The sequence below is a fragment of the Lemur catta genome, chromosome 20, assembly GCF_020740605.2.
Source record: "Lemur catta isolate mLemCat1 chromosome 20, mLemCat1.pri, whole genome shotgun sequence".
In the NCBI taxonomy this organism is placed as follows: Eukaryota; Metazoa; Chordata; class Mammalia; order Primates; family Lemuridae; genus Lemur; species Lemur catta.
In genome coordinates, this window is record NC_059147.1 from 27,277,581 (window position 1) to 27,299,050 (window position 21,470).

Sequence of the window (21,470 nt, forward strand, 5' to 3'; positions counted from 1 at the left end):
TACTAAATTAAAAGGAAACATTTAGAAATACATACAATGCAATCAAATGAGAAGATATTAATTTAGTAAGTTTGGGCAATTGTTATATGTAAAAAATTATTTGAATCTCGGGTAAACATAAAATATAAAATGTGTACCATTAGATTCTTTACTCTATGAGAGGTGAGTTCCAAATTTCATTCTGAGTTTTCTGCTGAACTAAAAACTAAAAAACAACAGCAAAAGAAAAAACCACACAAACTAAAGAAAATAAAATCATTTATAAAATGTCCATTGACTATTATAGTAAAATGAATAATGTGTATAGATACTGGAAAAAATGAAATAAAATATGATAATTGGAAGAACATTCTCTGTCATTCATGGTTTTCCAACAGTGTTAAGTAATAGCTCCCTCATCCCACATTATACCTGAAAAAATAGGAATTTTGGCTCTGAACCCCAGGAATAAATACCACCTTTTCTCATACTGTATGTGAAAAGAGATACATTAATGTTTAAAATTGCCCCCAAGAAGAAGTTCATGGAGCTTTTCCATTTTATATGCTTAAGTTTTACCACCTCCTTCGTCATTTAGATTTACAAGATAATTGCAATTTATTGAAACTATGGTGACAAGAAAAGAGAAGACAGGAAAAATAAGAATGTGGACTTTGGCACATATATGTATATATATATATATATATATTTTTTTTTTTTTTATCAAAATAGTCAGAAGTAAATCTGTATATATATGTTTGCCCTGCAGTCTGTGGGTTATGTGTATTGGTGCATGCAGCATGCAAAAGAGGGAAAACAAAAATGTCATAGTTCGTAGACTTGGGCCAATCACCCATTGTCAGTGAATCTGAATGAATGAGATTAGCATGTTCTTTACTTCAACAGGAGCAAAATAGTGTTTAAGGAGTATGATAGTATTTTTTTTTTTTTGTACTTTTAGCTTTCTAAGACTATGTAACTATTATTCAGTGTTTACTCTGTACATGTAGTTTATTAAGTCTATGTTGATCCTTGGCTATTTGTTAATTGAATAGCTGGAGAGATTAAAGACAAAAGTATCTAATAGAAGTTTCCTTTAATTATTTACACACACAGGAATTATTGTTCTAGGATGTGGAATAGAAAGAATGACTGCTATAGAGATAAATTAATAACTGTCAGTTCTTAGAATTGAAATACAAAGGAAAGTTAATCAATTAAAGGGACTCTTTTTGGGTGAAAGAGTACCATGGGCAAAGTTTTAGAAGTTAAATTGTACAGTTTCTTAGAGACAGTTGCAGATTATGAGTGCAATTCTGATAAGATTAATGCAAATACGGCTCCTTAGATATATCCAGCCTGGTATTTGAGGTTTGCACTCAAACTTCAAATATTGGTCAGCCTTGAGAAATATATTTATGACAAACATATAGATATTCTTGAGGAGATGGTAGTGACTAGTTACATGTACACCCCCCACACACACACAAATATGTACTTATTTTTTACTTTATCACTATTATAATATGAAAATGGCTTACATTTCGAATGTCAAAACTGCATTTCAAAATTAATGCTTAACTGAGTAATCTCGGTAATGACATACAATTCTTTCAATGTTAGCTTCCACATCTAATATATGGGGATTTCGTTACCTACTTCATAGCTTTTTTCTGTGGATTGAGTAAGATATGATTATGTGAGAAATTTTGGACTATGTATAGTAAACACTCAATATACATGATATTGTTGATATTGACAATGACAAAACACAAAGGCTAGAATGCCCTTGGGTAGGTGCCCAATATTATGGGATCACTTCAAATTTTTTCTCATATAGTATTTATAATAATTGCACAAAATGTTAAGGTCTTGAGTTTCAGTTTACTCAGGGATAAAATGAGGCTAAATAACTTGCTCAGGATTGGCTAAGTTGTAGAAAGCCAAGCTGGGGCTGCAAAGTTTGTTTCGCGCAAACACTATATTCCTTTTTACTCTCCAGGAACTGCCATTCAGTTCCTAGTCAGACTAGAAAAGATTTGTAACTCTCTAAGGAGGTAATCATACCATAACCATTGTAGAGTTTTGTTGAGTAGATAAAGCATAAAATGTAAGCTCCTTATCTTAATGTGTGATACTTTCCTTTAGACTTTCCCTTCCGTCAAAACTAGTGAGGGGCATGCTTCCTCTCTGAATAAAGAATAAATCAATTGATTAGATATAAAATAGTAAAGAAAAATGAGTATGTCAAGCGAGACATTTGAGGGCATCTCCTTGATTCTGGGGAAGTGAGGTTATGTTCAATTATGGAAGTGCTAGGAATTCCACGGAATAGTATGCAGCCATTTGTAGTTAACCATATTAGCATATTGGAAAGTTGGTGGGGCTCCGTGGCTGACGCCTGTAATCCTAGCACTCTAGGAATCTGAGGAGGAAGGATCCCTGGAGGCCAGGAGTTTGAGACCAGCCTGAGCAAGAGCAAGACCTCATCTGTACTAAAAATAGAAAAAATTAGCAAGGCAATTAAAAATAGAAAAAAAAAAAAAGCCAGGTGGGTAGTAGTCCCAGCTACTTGGGAGGCTGAGGCAGGAGGATTGCTTGAGCCCAGGAGTTTGAGGTTGCTGTGACCTAGGCTGATGCCATGGCACTCTAGCCCAGGCAACAGAGTGAGACTCAATCTCAATCAAATAAAAAAAATTAAAAAAAAAGAGAGAGAGAATATTGGAGAGTAGCCTTGGTAGTTAACTAAATTCTAATATTATAACATAGCCAGCAGGACTACCCAACTGTAAATTTATAGCACATCTATGATTATTTGGTGTGTGCTTTAAGAGTACTTTTATATTTAAAAATAACAGAAAAATAGTATTTGAAGGTTTTAGGGGTCTGAATGTAATCAGTTGTCAAAAACAGGAGTTTGATATATCAAATGCAAGTCTGTTTGTTCATATTCAAAAGCCAAACATTTTTCTCCTCTTGGCTTGCTTATAAATATTCAGTGCCACAGAAACACAAATAAATAATTGGCCATTTCCAATGCATTCTGTATAATTTACAACAGATCAAAAGATTATTACAGGTACAGTCAAAATCAAACTGTATTGCATTTATTACAAGTGAAAAATCATAACATGGCTCAAGTCAACAGTGTATTAATGGGCCCAAACTGTGTGTGTGTGTGTGTGTGTGTGTGTATGTGTAATTTTTTATATTTAAAGATTTAAGGATTAAGGATTACATATTGAGTTCTCTGCTGTTGGAATTGACCTGGAAAGATGAGAAGATTATTATCTATTTACATTGATGAAAATCTTTATTAAAATGACTTGGGATCATCTTATCCAAAAATATCCCAAGGTCAATTTCTAATGAAAAAATAAAATTTATAAAAAATATGATTCCTCATCTCTAATCTTATCTCTTTTATCACTGTTAAGGACCCCTTCTCAACAAGTGATTTGGTTTTGGCCTTTTGCTGGGTTTTTGATGTTTGTTTCTTCTATATAACCAAACAAGTAATAGCTTAAAATGGGTTGTGTTCTACCCAAGATAAGCAAAGAAACAGATCTTTGTTGCATACATTTTTTCTTTGAAATAATGAATTTTGTCAATAAAATAAAGCTTGCTCATCAAGAAAACCTCTTTTAGTTTACTCAGATATGGTCTAGCTCCAGCAAATTGTGTTTGGAATAATTATTTATTTATGCTTTTTTTTTTAAGCAGTCAAGCACTTGCTATTTTCTTTATTGAGTGGTCAGACTCTATGATCACCATGTTGGTGAGAACAGACACACATGCTTCCAAAGAGAAAGTTGAGTTGCACGTTACAATGAAATACCCTCAATGCTGATGTTATTTTTTCCTTCCCATAGGGAACCACAGTCAGATATCACGAGTACCTGTTGCTATTAAAGTGCTGGATGTCAATGACAACGCCCCTGAATTCGCATCCGAATATGAGGCATTTTTATGTGAAAATGGAAAACCCGGCCAAGTAAATATCTCCATGTTGTTAATGCTGAATATGTTTGTATACCACTGTCTCCTATTTGATTAACCTGCATTATAGTGTGCATTTGCATCATTTATGACCTGCAAAATCTCAGGCAAGAAACACATCCAAATGGGAACAGAGAGGGAATATTCTTTCTTCCTCATCTGTTATTTCTCTTCCTGCTTATGACCAAATTGGCTCCTAAAGTGGAACAGCCTGCTGTGCCATGAACCCAGCGCCAAATTACTGTCTTAAAATATCTCAGGATGTGGATGATAGTAGGGGATGTCTCAGAGTAGTGGGGCCTGAATTTTAACCTTCGAATAACAGGAGACAGGGCAAAAGCTCACAAAAAGGTTGATGCTTGTTTCATATCAAACATATGAATAACAAATAGTAGTAGAACCCGATTAAACCAATGATTTATAGAAAGTTGTAGGAGATGAATATTGAAATCTGTAAAAATGTAGATATATTTAGCTAAACATAAGATGAACGACGTGTTTGAGACATATGTATTAGTAGAATTTTTTTATATGCCTCATATAGCATGATAGGGGCAATGAAGACAGAAAAAGAAAGAAAGAAGAATGAGAGAGGAGGAGAGGCAGGGAGGGAGGGAAGGAGGGAAAAAAGGAGCAGAAAAAAGGAGGAAGAGAGTTAAGTAAGAAGAACAAAAACAAAAATTGCTATACTCTGAATGTCAAAATGGAAATAGCCTATGTAAAGTTCTACAAAAACACAAATGTAATAGATTCATTTTAACAAGGTACCAAAGTACTGTATGTTTAAGAAATTTATCATTTTTAACTTCCTAATTTATTTCTGGATGGTGACATTTTAATTTAAATAAACAGCAGCTGACAGTATGACACTGGAGTTGTTAATCCAACTATTCTTGTGCCTCATGTGGGTGTTAGGAATTAAACTTACTATTTGCCAAGCAGCTTACCTGACAAGAGTCAGATTTTTTTTTCCCCTAAAGAAAGGAAGAGCACTGTAGTTCTATGCTTTTATTTATTACAAAAGATCAATGTGTTACCCTCTCAAAACACAGTGGGCATTTCCCCACAGATTACTCTCACATATCGGAGGATTAACATTGTTTCCATCTACCAAAATAACACACACACACTCAAATTCTAATAATAAAACATCTAGACATTATGTTCCCATCAAAACTTTCAGCTATAGCAGTGATACACTTATTTTTACAGTATTCTAACATTAGCTTAAAAGTTTCTTAATTTCACCATGTGGAAATGCCCTCTATCAGTCATATCTTTTGAGCATCTTCATTTGTGATCCTTTGAGAAGGGTGTGTATTGTGTGCAAGTATGCGTGTATATGTGTGTATGCACATATATCAGTGAATATCATTTAGGTAAGTTGGTGGATTGAGTTGGCAGAGAGTTTGATCAAAATATGGCAGTTTCAAGGATATGGTTGTTGTGTGGACCAGGTAATTGCTGAGATAGTATAGCCAATCACAGACTTACAAGCTAGACTTTTTCAATCACACAGAATCTGTAAAATACTTTAGCATTTAAATACAGCTCCATTGCTCATGCAGAACTCATCGCACAAGTTCAGGGAGTCAATGAGATTGATACTTCAGAAACTCAACATTGGCTCCACTTGTGATATTGACAAGTATGCTTCTTGGATCTCTAGGAATCTGTAGGTTTACCCTGTGGATTTTGACTGTTTCCAAGGTTTTAATGATTTCTCAGCAGTTCTTATCTTCAGAAAAATAATGCATTGTTTCCTCAAAATTCCTATGAAAAATCAAAATAAAGAAGTTGATCCTTTGTTTTATGACTTTTGCAAATCACAATGTATGACTCATTCTGTAAAGAAATGCTTGTATTGGGTGTGTGTGTGTGTCTCCTGCACCATCTTATTGCCTAATGAATCAGTTTAGGCATATTTGTTAGAGTCCATTAGTTACATAAAAGGATCAGATCTTCGACTGTTTAGCAATGTTTTTGGACTTATGGCTGACTCATGCACTTGCAGTTGTCCAAACAATGTTCCTGAGTTCTTTGAATCTGCTGGGCTCGTCAGAATTCATGTTTCATTTCTTGCATCACTTCTAGGTCACTTTTAATGCTCAAGTATCTAATTGTCACATTTAATATTTTCCGCTATTTGTATTTGTCTTCCACACCAGCATTCACTTACAGAGGTTCAAAAAAGACACACTTTCGATTGTCTCTCATAATACCACAGAAATGGCTGACTTACTTTGGAATTAGAATATTCATTATCAAATGATCACATGCTCATAAAAAATAAATGTCAAAAATTGAATTAGCCCTAAATTCATAGTCATCTGAATATTTTTCAACAATTAATATTGGCTTTACAACAGCTTCAGAGGGAAAAAAAACCTGCAGGTGACATTCAGAGGTCTCATTTATCTGGCAGGTATGGATTTAAGGCTAAACTGAAAGGTATGGATCAGCTTCCTGAGAGACGGTGCAGCCAGAGAGAGATTATTAGTAATGATCAAGGGCAAGCCATCAAAAAATCTAGTCTGTGCAAAACTGTCTGGACTAAGAGGGCCTTTGTAAAGAGATTTTTAAAACATCTCACCAAATGAAAACTAATATCAACACGAACATAAGGAATTCTGTTGTGCTTTATTCTTTTGCACTGAATTGGACTCACCTAAACAGAGTCAGGATTTTTTAAAAAAATGAAAAAGAGGGAGGTCACTTTCCTCTTGTCTAGGCATTCATCTCCAGTTCATGATACCTCTGTGCTAGAAAAAGGTATAGATTGACTTTGAAAGTAGAATTGGAAACCATATCTGTTCCTACCAGCTTCTCATGATTCTGAAGTTAAAGGTGACAGTCTCTTGAATTTCTTCCCTCAAAAGTGTAACTACCACCACCACAGGGAATAATAGCTTACAGTCCATAATACAAAATCAATCTGAATCTCTTCTGATTAGAATCCTTTTAAGTGATTGTAAATGTTACATAATTAAAGGTTAATGCAATACTTTCTGATTGCTAGTTACATATATATATATATGTATATATATATATATAAATCTGACAGTGATAGGTAATTTGTTTTAAGTCACAAAATACAGGATGACATACATCTTTAGACTCCAGCCCAATGATGCCATGATATAGTCATCTACAGCTTAATTTTTTCTTAGTTTAGCAGGATACATAAAAAGTATACTCTCCACTTCTGTAATGTCTAGGGCAAAAATGAGAGTGTGTGTTCACTACAAAATCAGAAAGCAAAATATACATGTGACAGTTCATGTGTCTGATAGGGTGATAGGTTTTTGTTAGTGAATAGTCATTGAGCACCATCTGTGTTCCAGGACTTGGAGAGGCTCTGGAAATTTAGGGGCATACAATACCCAAAAAATCAGCCTTTTGCCTTTATAGAAGTTTCTTTTTGGGAAACATGTTTTTAAAATTAGAAATGATAGAATTGCAAGAAAATGCTGTCAATCTTTTGGATAGAAAGGATGCTGAAGGGATGGAGGGGAAATGGAGCTATTTCAATGAAAAGACCTCTCCATATAGGATAAATGTCACCAGAGACAGAAAAAACATCTATCAAGTACTGAAAAGGAGTCAGCTGGAGATAAACCAGGTTCTGTCTGAAGAGATTGGGAATCTGGCTGAACAGGTGGAGGAACAGGTAATAAATGCGGAGAAACCAACATCATTCTCTATGTACTTGACAACCCAACACTCAGAACCAAACATGAAAAAAAAATACACAGCTTCAGTGACTAGTGTTGGCAGAAGCGTCTTCCATAACTCCGTTCTGTATCTTATCTCCTTAGTAGGACCTTCATAGGATTTTATTCCAGATACTAACCTCTTGCTTACCATATATAGAATTAGGGTAACTTGTTCCAGATGGTCCATCAGTGTAGGGACTGAACTGAATATTGTTTTCCTGGGTATGAGTCAAGGTCTCTTTAGTCTCAGAGAATATTTCATTGTTTGAAAGTTAGGTGGCAGACAGCTTTATGTCTTTTCTCTTTCAGGAAAGAACTTTTCCTGTTAACTGTAAATAAATCTAGTGGAGTATCATTTGAGCGTCATGACCATCTATACAAGTTGAGAGGTGTTTGGTGTCAAGTAATTATGTCTGATTAAAAAAACAGAAAACACAAAAAAATTGATTTACCTCCTTTAATATCATTTTATTTCTGCCCAACAGTGTAGCAATATAAAGTTTGTTTATTATGGACATATCATAAGAAAAACAGGTAGATCGCCATACTTCTGGGTAGTATTCAGTTAGCCATTGCTCAGCATATAATGGATATTCACAAAATTGAGAATCATGGTTCTAATTCATTTCATTCAACAATGACAACTACTTCAAAAATTAATTTCTTAGCTATTACCATGGAAACACTTGTTTCACTCACAGACACACAGCATACGTGCTAACCTTTTCAGAGGAAAAATTGTTCATTTATTGAACAATATTTTTATGCATCTACAAGATGCTAATCCTTGTAATACAATCTGGGCAAAAATGAGAAAGGGCAAAAAAGTATTTGTTCTTATAGAAATTAATGACGAAGAGAGATTTTATAAAAAGTAGAATGAATAAATAATATAGTTTAAAATTTTGAAAACTGGTTTGACATAAACATTAAAGCAACTAGACTGAGGGGAACAAAGAAAAACACAAGGATGTACTTTATATAGTGTTGTCAGAGATAGTTACTTTTTAAGTGGGTGTCATTTCAGCTGAAATTGGAAAAATTAGAAGGAGGTAGGCATGGAAGGAACCTTCTAGCCAACAGCATAAGCATCTACAGAGACCCTGAAGGGAAAACGGCCTTGGTTTGTTTGAAGAATTGAAGATATCTGTAGCTAGCATGTAATAAGCCAATATGAGAGCAGACATAAAGAGTTTCGTGTTTGAATAAAATATACTCATGCACACACATACACATGTTTAAGCAGGAAGAACATTTAGGAGGTTGTAACTGCCAAAGAGAGTGGTAGCCTATTCCAAGGTGCTAGCAATGGAGACAGAAGAATTGAGAAAGCTACTTGCTTACATAAGTGAAATAATGTATACAGACATCTAACATATAGTCAACATCCTGGCTCTGGGAGTTTGGTGTTGGCAGCCACATTTTACAGATATAAAAGGTAAGGCTAAAAAAAAGAGTACAAGTCTTAACCTGAGACCGTGAAAATTGGCAAAGATGGATCTCACAGTATTTCCCAAGAAAGGAGAATTTTGCAATTGCATTGCCTATCTGACACACTTCTTAGAAAAATAGTCGTGAGAATAAGACTCTGATCAAGAGTGAGCATTTTTTCAAAAGAAAAGATCAACTCCTGTCAGCAATGACATACTTTACTCAAGCATCCTATGAAACCTTTAATGAAAAGATATAAAGCCTTCTAAAAAAAAAAGTAGAACTAATTATCCCTTGATAAACATGAGCAACGAGTAGGTTTGTTACTTTATTTATATTTTTTTCTAGTTTCTATGAGTCTTCTTCTAATAAATGTGAAACAATAAAATGAAATTACAGCATTTTATAACATTCATGAAACAATAAATATAGGAGATTTAATTTTAACTTTCCTGCCAGCAGGCATCTTTCATGATCTATCTGCATACACAAGAGGGAGACAGGATTGATTTTAAAGCAGATGAAATTGATGGTCTCAAGGAAATGCATAAAACATTCTTTTCACTTTATCTTGGGTGGAGTAAGGCGATGGTAAATTAATGGAATGCATAAAACAACATTTGAAGAAACCATATGTAGCAAAATGCATTTCAAGACAGCCATTAACAGAAGCATGACTTTCAGAGCGCAATTTTGACAAAAAAAGAAAGCCTAAGAGATAAAATTTAATTGAAGGGTTTGGGGCTAGAAAAACCTAAATGTGAGTCACACCTTTCCCAGTTACTAGTTTTGTGACCTTGAGCCCTAACCTTTGTTAGTTTAAACCCTCATATTTTAGGAATAACTAGATGGATGTTGATATACAGAGATACGAGGGCTGCTGAGGAAGTATCCAGCCATGCAATATGTTCTCATTATAGTAACGATGGCCAGACACTTTCCAGGCAGCCCTTGTATTTACATGCTCAATAAATACTTGTAATTATTATTACTATATATTTTAACCAACTTCATAGTCTTACAGAGCAAAATAGACTTTATTGTTTGCTATACATTTGTTGTGTTTTTATGAGTTGGTTTGGAGCGATACTCTATAAATGATTCCTACATGGATCAATATAATAGATGGCAGTCTACTGCACTATATGGAAATAACTCTTCCTCTGATAATTTACAAGAGGTTAAGAAAGACTTATAGGCCCTCATGTCAAGGGTGAAGGAAGGTCTCATCCTTCATTCTTTCCCATATGAATTTGTGTATCAGTTTTTTTCAAATTCTTTAGAATCATCGTAAATCTAAATCTACACTTAAATTTAGGCCATCTCCATCTTTTGAGATGTCTTGCTTGAAGCCTCTGTGTGTATTGGCTGAGGCTTGTGTGTGATTACAAAATCCGTGTTTTATTCTGACCCCTAATTTAATTGTGATTGATGATCCATAGAGAAAATGCTATAAAAGATTGTTGAAAATCCTTGGGGTATTATAGTCTGATATATCCTCCTTGATTTTATTTTTAACCCACAGAATACTGAGTAAGAATTTAGACTACAAGACAGGTGTGGGCACGTGGGTATGCTTGTTTCCAGTTGTTCATAGAAGCCATGATGATGAATGAATATATTGTTTAAAGGAAGTCAAATTGGCTCTAGATAGTAAGAGGTTTTAGGCCTAGGCTTTGTGTTTGTGACATAAATTGAATGTACAATCTGGTACCCGAGGAGCTGACATATTCTTGAAAATGCCATCACCGTTAAGCTATGTAGACACAAACCCCTTCATGTAGAGGTTGCAAAAAACTTCCAGGCCTTTAAGATTCAGGTGGAGTTTTAGAGGATAACATTTCTCAAAGTGAGTTTCTGGGAAACACTTGTGCCGTAGCATGTCAATTTGTGGTGTGGTTTGGTGTGGGGGGTGTGTGTGTACGTGTGTGTATGTGTGTATATATGTGTGTGTGTGCTTTACCTAATAAGATTGGGAAGCACTGAATTAGACAACATTAAATAGTATCTGTTTTGTTTTACTACACATTTTCCCTGTATTTATAAACACATATAAATCTCCAAGAGGGTTATAGGACATTTGGCATTCAAAAGATGAAATCTTTGAAATTTCCCTCAGCGAGAATTATTGAATTAATGGTAGATGAGAACCAGTCAGAAAAATCTTGCTCTGGGAGGATAAACAGTAGGACACGTTTTCGATTTAGGAGGTGATGTTTGCAATCTTAAGGAGGTATCAGGAGATAATTCCACAAAGTAGGGTCCAGCAAAAGATCCTAAGAAGTGGAAGACACTGGAAAATCCAAACTTTGTATAGACTTACTCTTCAGGAACCCTTACTTTGTGTTGTTTTATTCAATTTAGTGACAATAAAGGTGAAGGGCAGGAAAAAACTGACAGTGAAGAGAATATTGAAAGCTCTGCAATGGGTTTATGAAGGCACAAGTCCCAAATGTCCACACAGATGCCTGTGATTATATCTGAATAATATTATACAACTTTGAAATAATTGGGTTATTGTGTACATTTTGATACAATTTTTCAAATACCTATATTTTCTGCCTTCTCTATCATTGTTATGACTTGATTTGTCTTGTATACATTATTGCTATTTTTAAGGACTCCTCTTTAAGGTGTTGGTTCTCATCCTACTTTGTTTTGTTTCATTTAGTTATGAAAACCACTGATAATCTGATAAAAGCTGTGACCTTTCCCCTCATATGTGCAGATATAAGTAATTTCATATGATTTTACTTTCAAGTTGAAGAAGATGAGCCATATGAAGCTCATTCAGGGATCATATTTTCCTTTCTCAAGTTGAAAACTGCTGTTCTAAGAGGTAGACATTAGTATTTCGGGAAAATCCAAAATCAACTGGCAGTAATAGAAGAATTAAGAGAAAACCCTTGATGTTATGTTGTTCCTTCTGCACTGCCTTTGACTTCCTCTCCTTTTATTTACCTCCTTGCTATCACCTTCCAATTTGCATTCCTGTAGAGAAGAAGTTCAAGAAAAGGGAAATGCAGTTTTATCTGCCAAAGTGACAGACTGTTTCAATGGTAGATACCATGTTTGCTATCATTGCTGAGTCTTCCTAGAGGATAGATGTATATTCCAGAGGCCTTGAAAAACATTTCAGAAGTTGCAGAATAGGTCTCTTTCACCTTGTTCATACTTAGAAAGAACTGACTTTTAAATGTTTATTTTGTTGTGGGGTCAGAATCAATAGGGGACCTTTATCCTGCTAAAGCAAAGAAAACAAACAGCAAAGATAGATGAGTCATCCTTACACTGTCTCCAAAATGCTGAAGGTCTAAGCTCCAATTTGACTGAAATACATATACAGAAAATATGAATGTCAACAAGGGTTTGAGGCAGCCTGGCATATTCAGGAGGAGGGAATACAGGAAATCTGTAATCAGACATTATGTACTAGGGTGCTGATAAGTCTCTTAATATTTACCTCTCAATGTATTGTAAAGCTTAGTGATGATGCAAAAAATGTACCTGCCATCATTTATTTACTCATCCGTCCATTACTTCATTTAGCCAATACTTACTCAATAGTTACCAAGTGCCAGACATTGTTCTAATAGCAGTGAGGGTGGAACATTCCATATATCATCAGGCCTGGCATCTAAGAACAAATCAATAAATCTTATCTACAGGAACTCATAAGAAAGGTTCTAATAGATCTCATGACACTGCTATGCTTGTTAACAGATCGGATCATGAGAAATGTATTTGTTTGCTGACTGTTGGCCTTTTCAAACGTTAATAATGGCAGCGATACCCTGCTGCTATCAAATATTTTGAGTGAATGTAAAATAGTCCAAAGTAAAGTTTAATAAATTCTGTTAAAAACAATCTGATTTAGACTTAAAATTATTGATAAGCAATGAAAAGGGTTTTTTTAAGAGTTAGAATTATGTTATGGCACACAATTCTCATTTTTTTTTTTCAGTTTCATGCCTTAGAAAGGTTATTTGATTTCAAATCTGTAGTCTCAAGAAATAGAAAAGAGTCTGCTTCCATCAAAATCCAGGCATGGCTCTGGAATTCATTTCCTCATCCCAGTGTACTAGATAGCCTTTGTTTCTGTGGATAGAGATATATATTTTGCTTTCAGCTTCCCTTGAAATTGAATCAATTTTACAATAAATTATCAAACATTAGATTTTTCAGTTGTGTCCTAACTTTATGAGTTGAAAGGAAACTATTTAACCTGAAAGTTAGATGCACACTCTTAAACATTTATTATTAACTCCAAATATTTTATATTATTCCTATTAAATAATTGTCTAATTATTTGAAAAAAATCAACTGAGGTCACGGTAGTTCACGGTGGATGCTGTGTGCACTTTCCATTTGCCATTTACTCTGTATGTCTCTACAGTCTGCTTCTGTGAAGGTTCACTTCCTTGAATAAATAAATCTCTTCTTGTTTTTCCTCTACTGTTTAATGCTAAGTGTATTCAGAAGTTATTACATCAATAAAAATTTCAGCCTTATTAGTATGGGTATTTGAATGCATTTTCGTGGCAAAACGTCCTTCAAGTGATCTCCTGGGCATCCACTTTTAGATAAAATGCCAGGGCCGTGGATTTCTACAATAAAATAAAACGAAGTGTCAAACATGGTTTAACCAAAAATCTTAACCACAGCCAGTTTATGGGATAGTTGGAAGATGATGTAAGGATTCACCATTTCAACAACTTTCTCCCCGATATATTATGTACTGGGCTTGATGTGAGCTTCACAATACAATCTCTTTTAGGGAACGAGGAGGAGGGAGCTCTGAACACCACTCCTTTCCCTTGGCTCAAAACAGTGGGTCTCAGACTTCAGTGCACACCAATGTCACCCAGAGAGCTGTTTAAAATACACCCTGCTGGGCCCTACTCCTAGACCGTTTAGGTCAACAATTCTAGAGTGAGACTCGAGAAATTGCTTGTCTAAAGAGTTCTTGGCTCAAATAAATGGTGGAAAAAAATGTATTCATTTCTGATGTGGTGTTTAGAGCAAAATTCTGAGAAGTGGTATGGCAGGTAGTTGTACTCCCTTATTACAGGTGAGCTAAATGATTGCATCTTTTGTTTAAGTTATGGTGGCTTAGCTAATCAAATAACTCTCGTAGATGTACTCACCAGCATGCATGATCCTTTTTCATGCAGGTTATTTAGAAATAGAATGAGTGGTACTAATTATAGGAGCTGTACTCACTACGTATACTGTAGGAGTGCATTTAATTATGACTGATGTCTACCCCACAATCCCAAGAAAGCCTCTCTTCATTTTCTCTTATTTTTCACATGTACTCACACAATTCAGGAGTTACATCTTCAGTGGTTACACCTGAGGATGGAGACAGATTGGGTATTTGGGGGAGCTACATCTGCTCACACCCAACTTTTCCCCCTCTATTCTTTGTAACTGCCTGAAACAAGGCTCTTGTCAAAGACAGTCATTCCCTTGACTTTGTAACATGACAATCTAGCATAGCTGTTACTAGGTGATGTGTTCAACTCATATTTTTCTGTTAAATATTTGTACATGCAGGCTGTCCTAAAGAGTAATCTATGTTTTACATCTTGCACCCTTGCACTGCAATTCATGTTTATTTTTATGAAACTAGAAACCCAGGGCCAGTCTCTCTCTGCACTAAAATGTCAAGGCAAATATACTATGTGTTTAGAACTGGTAACTATAATTGCATTGTTCCCTAATCTGATCTCCTGGTTGGGTAACATTGGAGTTGTCACACTTATCAAAGTGCCATGTCATCAATAAACAGCAATGACCCTAATAAAAACAATGATAACAATGATGATGATTGACATTTCATTGAACTTTTACTAGAAATCATTGTTAAGAAATTTATATGAAATTATATCAATAATCAAAACAAATATATGAGAAAAAATACCCTTTTCATTTGCATTTTAGGCACACAAGAAAACTGAGTTTCAGAAAGAGTTAAGTAACTCCCTCAATGTCACATAATGAGCAAAGGTTAATACTGGGACTTTTATTGAGGCAACTTAATTCCAGAGTCCTTTCTCTTAATGACTACCTCATTGTCTTAACCATGAGTTACATTTCGTGCTACTTTATGTTATATTGTTACTCAGCTAAGCACAATTATAGTTGGTTAGAAGACATTGTAACTAGACAACCCAAAAGTTAAACACCTACGAAGTAAGAATATGTTCCATTTTAAAAATGAAGACTTCGAAGCTGAGAAAAGTTATTTCATTTTTGCCTCAAATAACGTTCATGAATTTCCCATCACATAGTATGTGCCTGATACAATGCAAAACTCCATTCCTGCTAAAAGTTCAGAAATGGTGGTTCTCACACTTCCTTGAGCGGTAAATTACAAAGTAATGACAACCTTTCCTCAAAACTGAAGAGATCCATTTTTTTCTCTTTAACGAATTTGCAAAGTTCAATGGGACATAATTGTTCAAACAGACATAATATATTTGGCATCACCATTACACTCTCTACATTTAATAAACCTGAGAGCATTTCACTGTTAACTATTTTTTATGGCAAATCTATTATCATAATAGAAGTATAAGCTAGATTTTTACTACATTAACTCTTGTCCAGTGTTTCACATTGAAGTAATAATATTACAGAATCATGAATACAGATTATTACAATAATTCCCTGGCATCCTAAGAAACAACTTGCGTTAAGTTAATGCCGCTTTGCAAATGAAACAAGCACATTCAACAGACACTGATTCCAAATATCTGTATCTATCCAAACAGTTCTCTGCACAATGATAATTCTAATCCCTATAATTTATTCATCTCAGGATACACTCCAAAGTATTGTTTGCATGTGTTATCCACTAGCTTTAAAGACAGTATTCATTATTGCGAAGGAACAGATACAACTTCTCAGAAAGGTTGGTTGCAGTGGTGTTTGTGCCGAGGAACACTCTATTTGGCAAACATTTGTAAACCTGATGAGAAAAATAGGAGAAGAGTTATTAGGATTCAAGATTCAAGTCATTTACCTCCGAGATCCTCCCAAGAGCCACACTGCAATCACTGTAACAATTCCAAATCTCATTCTAGATGCCCGTAAATACTCAAATTGGAAAGAAACCTGTAATTGCCCAGTGGAATTTTCAAATACACTTAACTTTGCTATTTCAAGCCACCAAGTGGACAAAAAGGTAATCCTCTTAATTTTCATCAACTTACTGAAGCTGAGGTTTTAAAGTGATACATTTTTCTCCTTATTCTTGGCACAAACCATCCATGACAATCTAGAAAGCTGAAAAAAGTCTTTGGGCCAAAGTATCAGACCACAAAAGGGGGGTCTGTGAGGTTTTATAGGCAGTAGGAGCCCTCTGATATCATTAGAATTGTTGACATCAAATTTTATGTTACAGGTCATTCAAACAGTAAGCGCCATGGACAAGGATGATCCCAAAAATGGACATTATTTCTTGTACAGTCTTCTTCCAGAAATGGTCAACAATCCGAATTTCACCATCAAGAAAAATGAAGGTAAAAATATTAGCTTTGTGCAACAGGGTAGAATATGAATTGGAAAATAGGATGCAATTTCATAACCTAACTGAAAATATCATTAAAATAATTTTTGTTCACCCATGAGCTGTCGAAATCCAGCTTATCAGCCTAATGGCATGGTAATTACCTCACTCTCCCTTTCTAATATTGAGACAATAGATAAGAAAATTGTTAATGTGAAAATTAATTTTATCCCAGGGAATACCTCAATCACCTGACTTTAAAAAGTGAAGAGTGAGTTTTAACCCGTGTGAAAGCTTCTAGGAATTTTCACATGCTGAGATATCTGTTAGAGGAGGAGCTGGCTTGCACTTTGTACTTGTTAAGTTTTAATTGAATGTTTACCAAGTCTTTAGGGAAAACCTATTCTAATTTTGCCTGATTTGTGGGTACACATTGGAGGTATTTGTTTTAAGCCTGTACCAACTTTAATAATAACAATTAGATCAGAAAATCCTTCTTGAAGGACACTTCTTATCAGTATTAATTTGGAGCTAATATGAACTGATTTATTGTTAAGTCTTTCACTCACAGAGAACATTTAATCTATTTCATTATTTTTTGAGGACCAAGTTTGCATTACTGTTTCCTTTAACCATAATGTTTATAACATATAATGGCCATAATTTTTTTAAAGACTGTCTCATGTATGTTTTTGATTCCTAAGCTGCTATACATTTAACAAGTTTTTTAAAAAAATTATATTAGTTCGAAGTTATTTCAGTGTTAGTTTTAGCTGTTTCAGAATGATTAGCAAAATATGGGTAATGGCTCAGGCTGTCCTCTGGCTTTACTATAAGCATCTGTTTGATGTCTCAGTGGTCTGTGTATACACTGTATTTAATTGGAAGAGTACAATTTGGTTCATAATATCTGTTTGGATTATTTGCTACATTCAATTTAAAGGAGGTAGTGAATTTTGATAAAACTTCCTTTATGAAATAAAACAACATTTTATGGCTTGCATTAAATATAGTATGGCCTTGCTTTTTAACATAATGCTACTTAGTTCTTTGGGGATGCTTTGATAAACGTGGATGCATCACAGAAAAGGAAATGAGAAAGGAGTTATATAGATGTTACTCATTTAGCCAACTTCCACTATTATAAACACTAAGGAGACAAAACCCTGTTCTTTCTTCTCAGTAATGGAGTAGTCATTTGTTAGTCACCTCTAATTAAGAACTCTAATCCAAGCTCATTGTCTTTGTCTGTTAGCACTGCCATTTTTTTTTAATGGAAGTCACATGAATATGTGTGACACACAAGCCCTCTCAGAAACCACAAACTAAATGCCCATGAATACATGAGTGGATTAATAGAATGTGGTATATATATACCATGGAGTTCTACTCAGCCACAAAAAACAATGGTGATCTAGCACCTCTTTTATTATCTTGGATAGAGCCGGATCACAAGAATGGGAAAACAAGCACCACACGTACTCACCATCAAATTGGTATTAACTGACCAACATTTATGTGCACATACAGTAATAACATTCATCCGGTGTCAGGCAGGTGGGAGGGGGGAGGAGGGGGTGGGTATATTCACACCTAATGGGTGTGGTGCTCACCATCTGCAGGGTGGACACACTTGAAGCTCTGACTTGGGTGGAGCAAAGGCAACATATGTAACCTAAACATTTGTACCCCTGCAATATGCTGACATAAAAAAAAAAAAAAAAAGAAGTAGAAACCACAAACTGAACTGAAAATCTGCACATAAGTGTGGTCCATGCTTATTTTAATTGTGAGCTAATTAGTGTTAGTCATTATATTTATTTATAAAATGCCCTACCTTTAAAAATTTTCTGTGAAGAAATGTTTTCCCCTCCCGAATATTCTGAGCCCCCTGCTGTTTCCTGTACATTCTGTAATTTCAAGATATGCCTGTTATAAGTGTGGCCCTGGAAGGTATTACATAAGGTGTTGGATAAATGGGAAGGTATTATTGGGTGCTAGCGAAGTGTAATTTTGACCTATATTTATTATGCCCTAACACTTTTGAAGAGGAGATTTAATCCTATGGTGAATGAATTTCATGTGTTTTCTCGAATTTTTGAAATTAGTGGAAAGTAAAACCTCCTTCTGCCTCATCACACATTTCAATAAACCCTGTGCTGGGAGATTAAATGTCATGTGGATTATCTGTTTTATTTTCAAACTAGAAAATGGAACTTACAATTTCAACGTATCTTACAGGGTTTTAATTTTTTCTTTGTTTTGTGAAATAAAATTTAAAAAAACCACACAATCAATCCGGTACCAGGTACTGCAAAATAACTTGGAACAGAAAGAGTACTCTACATGTCATGATTCTTTTTTTTTAAATTTTGTTCATTTGTTTTGCAGAGAGACCATATCATTTATTATTCCAACTGGGATACTTTTTAAAGTGAAAGGGGTTTTTCATATTTTCTATTTTATATTTATGTCTGGAAAACATCATAAACAAGGACTGTCTTGGGGGAAGTAGGACATATTCACTGTGATTTTGGATTTAGGGTCCAAATATCCAACATCTCCTTCATAGAATAAATCATGAACACACAAGTCTTTGGAATAGATACATAAAGTTTATACTCCATTTTCCTTTCCTAGATCAGAAATTCATGAGTTTTGCTCCATAGACCACTACTTCTTTGACATCTGGACAGTTACTGTGAAAATAGAAAAAATAATTTGTCTATTCTTAACATGCAGAAACAATTAAAGTAGTGAAAAGAGGTTGTCAAATTAAAAATGTTGTAGGTTTATATAAGTAAGTAGGTAGATAGAGGATACATAGATGGATATTTGGTGAGTCCGTTGCCAATTTATTGTTAATGATGAGAGAACATGAAAACTACCAAAAAAATCAAAATATGAGACATTATTTACTTTAAAATTATGGTGTATTTTATGTTGGAAACATGGAGATACAGAATCAAATGGTGTAACCATATTTAAAATTGTTTTTTTCTTCTTAAAATGGACTTCAAAATTGTCAGTAGCTAAGGTTTCTCCACTGAGAACATTATCAATTACGAGCTCCAGCCCACCAGAAAAATGTTAAAATTTTGAGACAGCTAATATATTTACATCCATAATTGATGAATGAATTTCTGTCCTATTTAATTTGGTCTTTAAGGGAGATGGTTCTCAGGGTTTCAGTATTTGGCATTTCCTAAGGAACTTGCAGCCATATCTTTCAATTTGAAATTATTGTGATCTCTCTCCTGTCTGATATAGATTGGTCTAATGCAATTTTCTACCAACTAATTCATAATCAAAGACAAAATGAGATAGAAATTACCTATCTCTTGTCTCCTACACAGTTGAGTGATTTCACAAATAATTCTCCTAATTATATGAGAGCCATATTTCTGCCAGAATAGGAAAGCAACCTTTAATATGTATAAAGGTAGAAGTAAAGGTCAAAAATATGATGCGTCATTTAATATCACATGCACATATGAAAAAAATCATAGCACCTTGAATTTTCTGTATGACCCAGATATTGGTTTTTTCATCTTCCATGGAATTTGGGTGAATTTATTAATATAAACAGAAAATTGTGTTGACCACATTTCAGTATTGCCATCCATTCTAACCATGGAAATGGAAAATACTCAACAATTAAATATAACAAGACAGGGAAGATGAATGAGCTTTTTACAGATGCTGAAATATCTTGCTTGTAGAAAATTTTAGGTCTACAGAAACCTCTTCTCCAGCCTGCACACTGTAGGTAAAAAAATGTATTGGAATTGCCAGAGCACAGTCTGGTAAAATGGAAGTTTTCGTGGTTTATACTAAAATGTTTAAATCATGTGAAATGAAAAAAAAAAAAAAACCATAAAGCTCTGTTTTCTAAGGAGAACCAGTGGGAAGAAGAGAAATACAGTAAACTTGGACTTAGTTATATCTTGGTTATGTTTAAGAAAAGAAAGAAAGGGAACTATAGTAGTACCTGATGATATTGATTATTTTTTCTTCTTGATATCTCCCCATAGACTGAAATCTTATTGATAAAAAACTCACTTTAAAGGTATAATTTTGGTAATTAACTTGAATAATGCAGATGCTGACCGGAACTTTGGAATGAGCATGCCTTGGGTTATGTCATTATCCATAACATAGTTACCCATACAGCACAGAATTCACGCTTTGTCTAAGGAATTTCTATCTCAAATGATTGGCGTCATTCAGGTAGTATCTGTTTTAACTAGTTTATCTTCCAGAAGTATCCCTTGTGAGAATACTCTGACTGTAAACAAATTATTTTAAGCCTCAGTTTCCTCATCTATCATACCAGGATGATATACCTGCCTCATAGGTGTGCAGAGATGGATGTGTGTAACTGGAGACTTAGCTCTTAGCACAATGTGCTAAGAGCACATTGGAAAAAAAAAAAACATAGGAAAAAAAAAACTCATCAATAGATGAGGCAAGATCCTTTTTATATGAATTCAATAATTCCTAACTTCTCATACTATGTCATATCTCCTTTGTCTTATCATTCTCAGCTAGATCTCTTTGCAGCTTTAACTCTCCAGATTTTGTTGTTGTTGTTGTTTTGTTGTGCAGTAATTTTGAAAGTGGCCTCATAGGCAATTGGAAAAACAATGACCCTCACTAGAATGCATTGCAAGAAATCTACTTATGTAGTCCTGTAATGTACTGCAACCTACAGGCTATTATAATAGAAAGACATAATAAAAGGAGGAGAAGGAGGAGAAGAGGGAAGAAGAGGACGAATGGGGAGACTATGAAAATATTTTCCAACCACAGAAATAGCTGCAGGATTC

General features: G+C 34.6%; 1 protein-coding gene across 1 annotated transcript in view; it reads left to right on the forward strand.

Annotated features, from left to right (window-relative positions):
- CDH8 (cadherin 8) overlaps positions 1–21,470 on the forward strand; it is a 333,702-nt gene that overhangs the window by 254,321 nt on the left and 57,911 nt on the right. The window contains exons 9-10 of the mRNA XM_045534039.1: positions 3,852–3,973; positions 16,537–16,654. Coding sequence (XP_045389995.1) covers positions 3,852–3,973; positions 16,537–16,654 — 240 coding nt within the window. The remainder of the gene's footprint in view (positions 1–3,851; positions 3,974–16,536; positions 16,655–21,470) is intronic.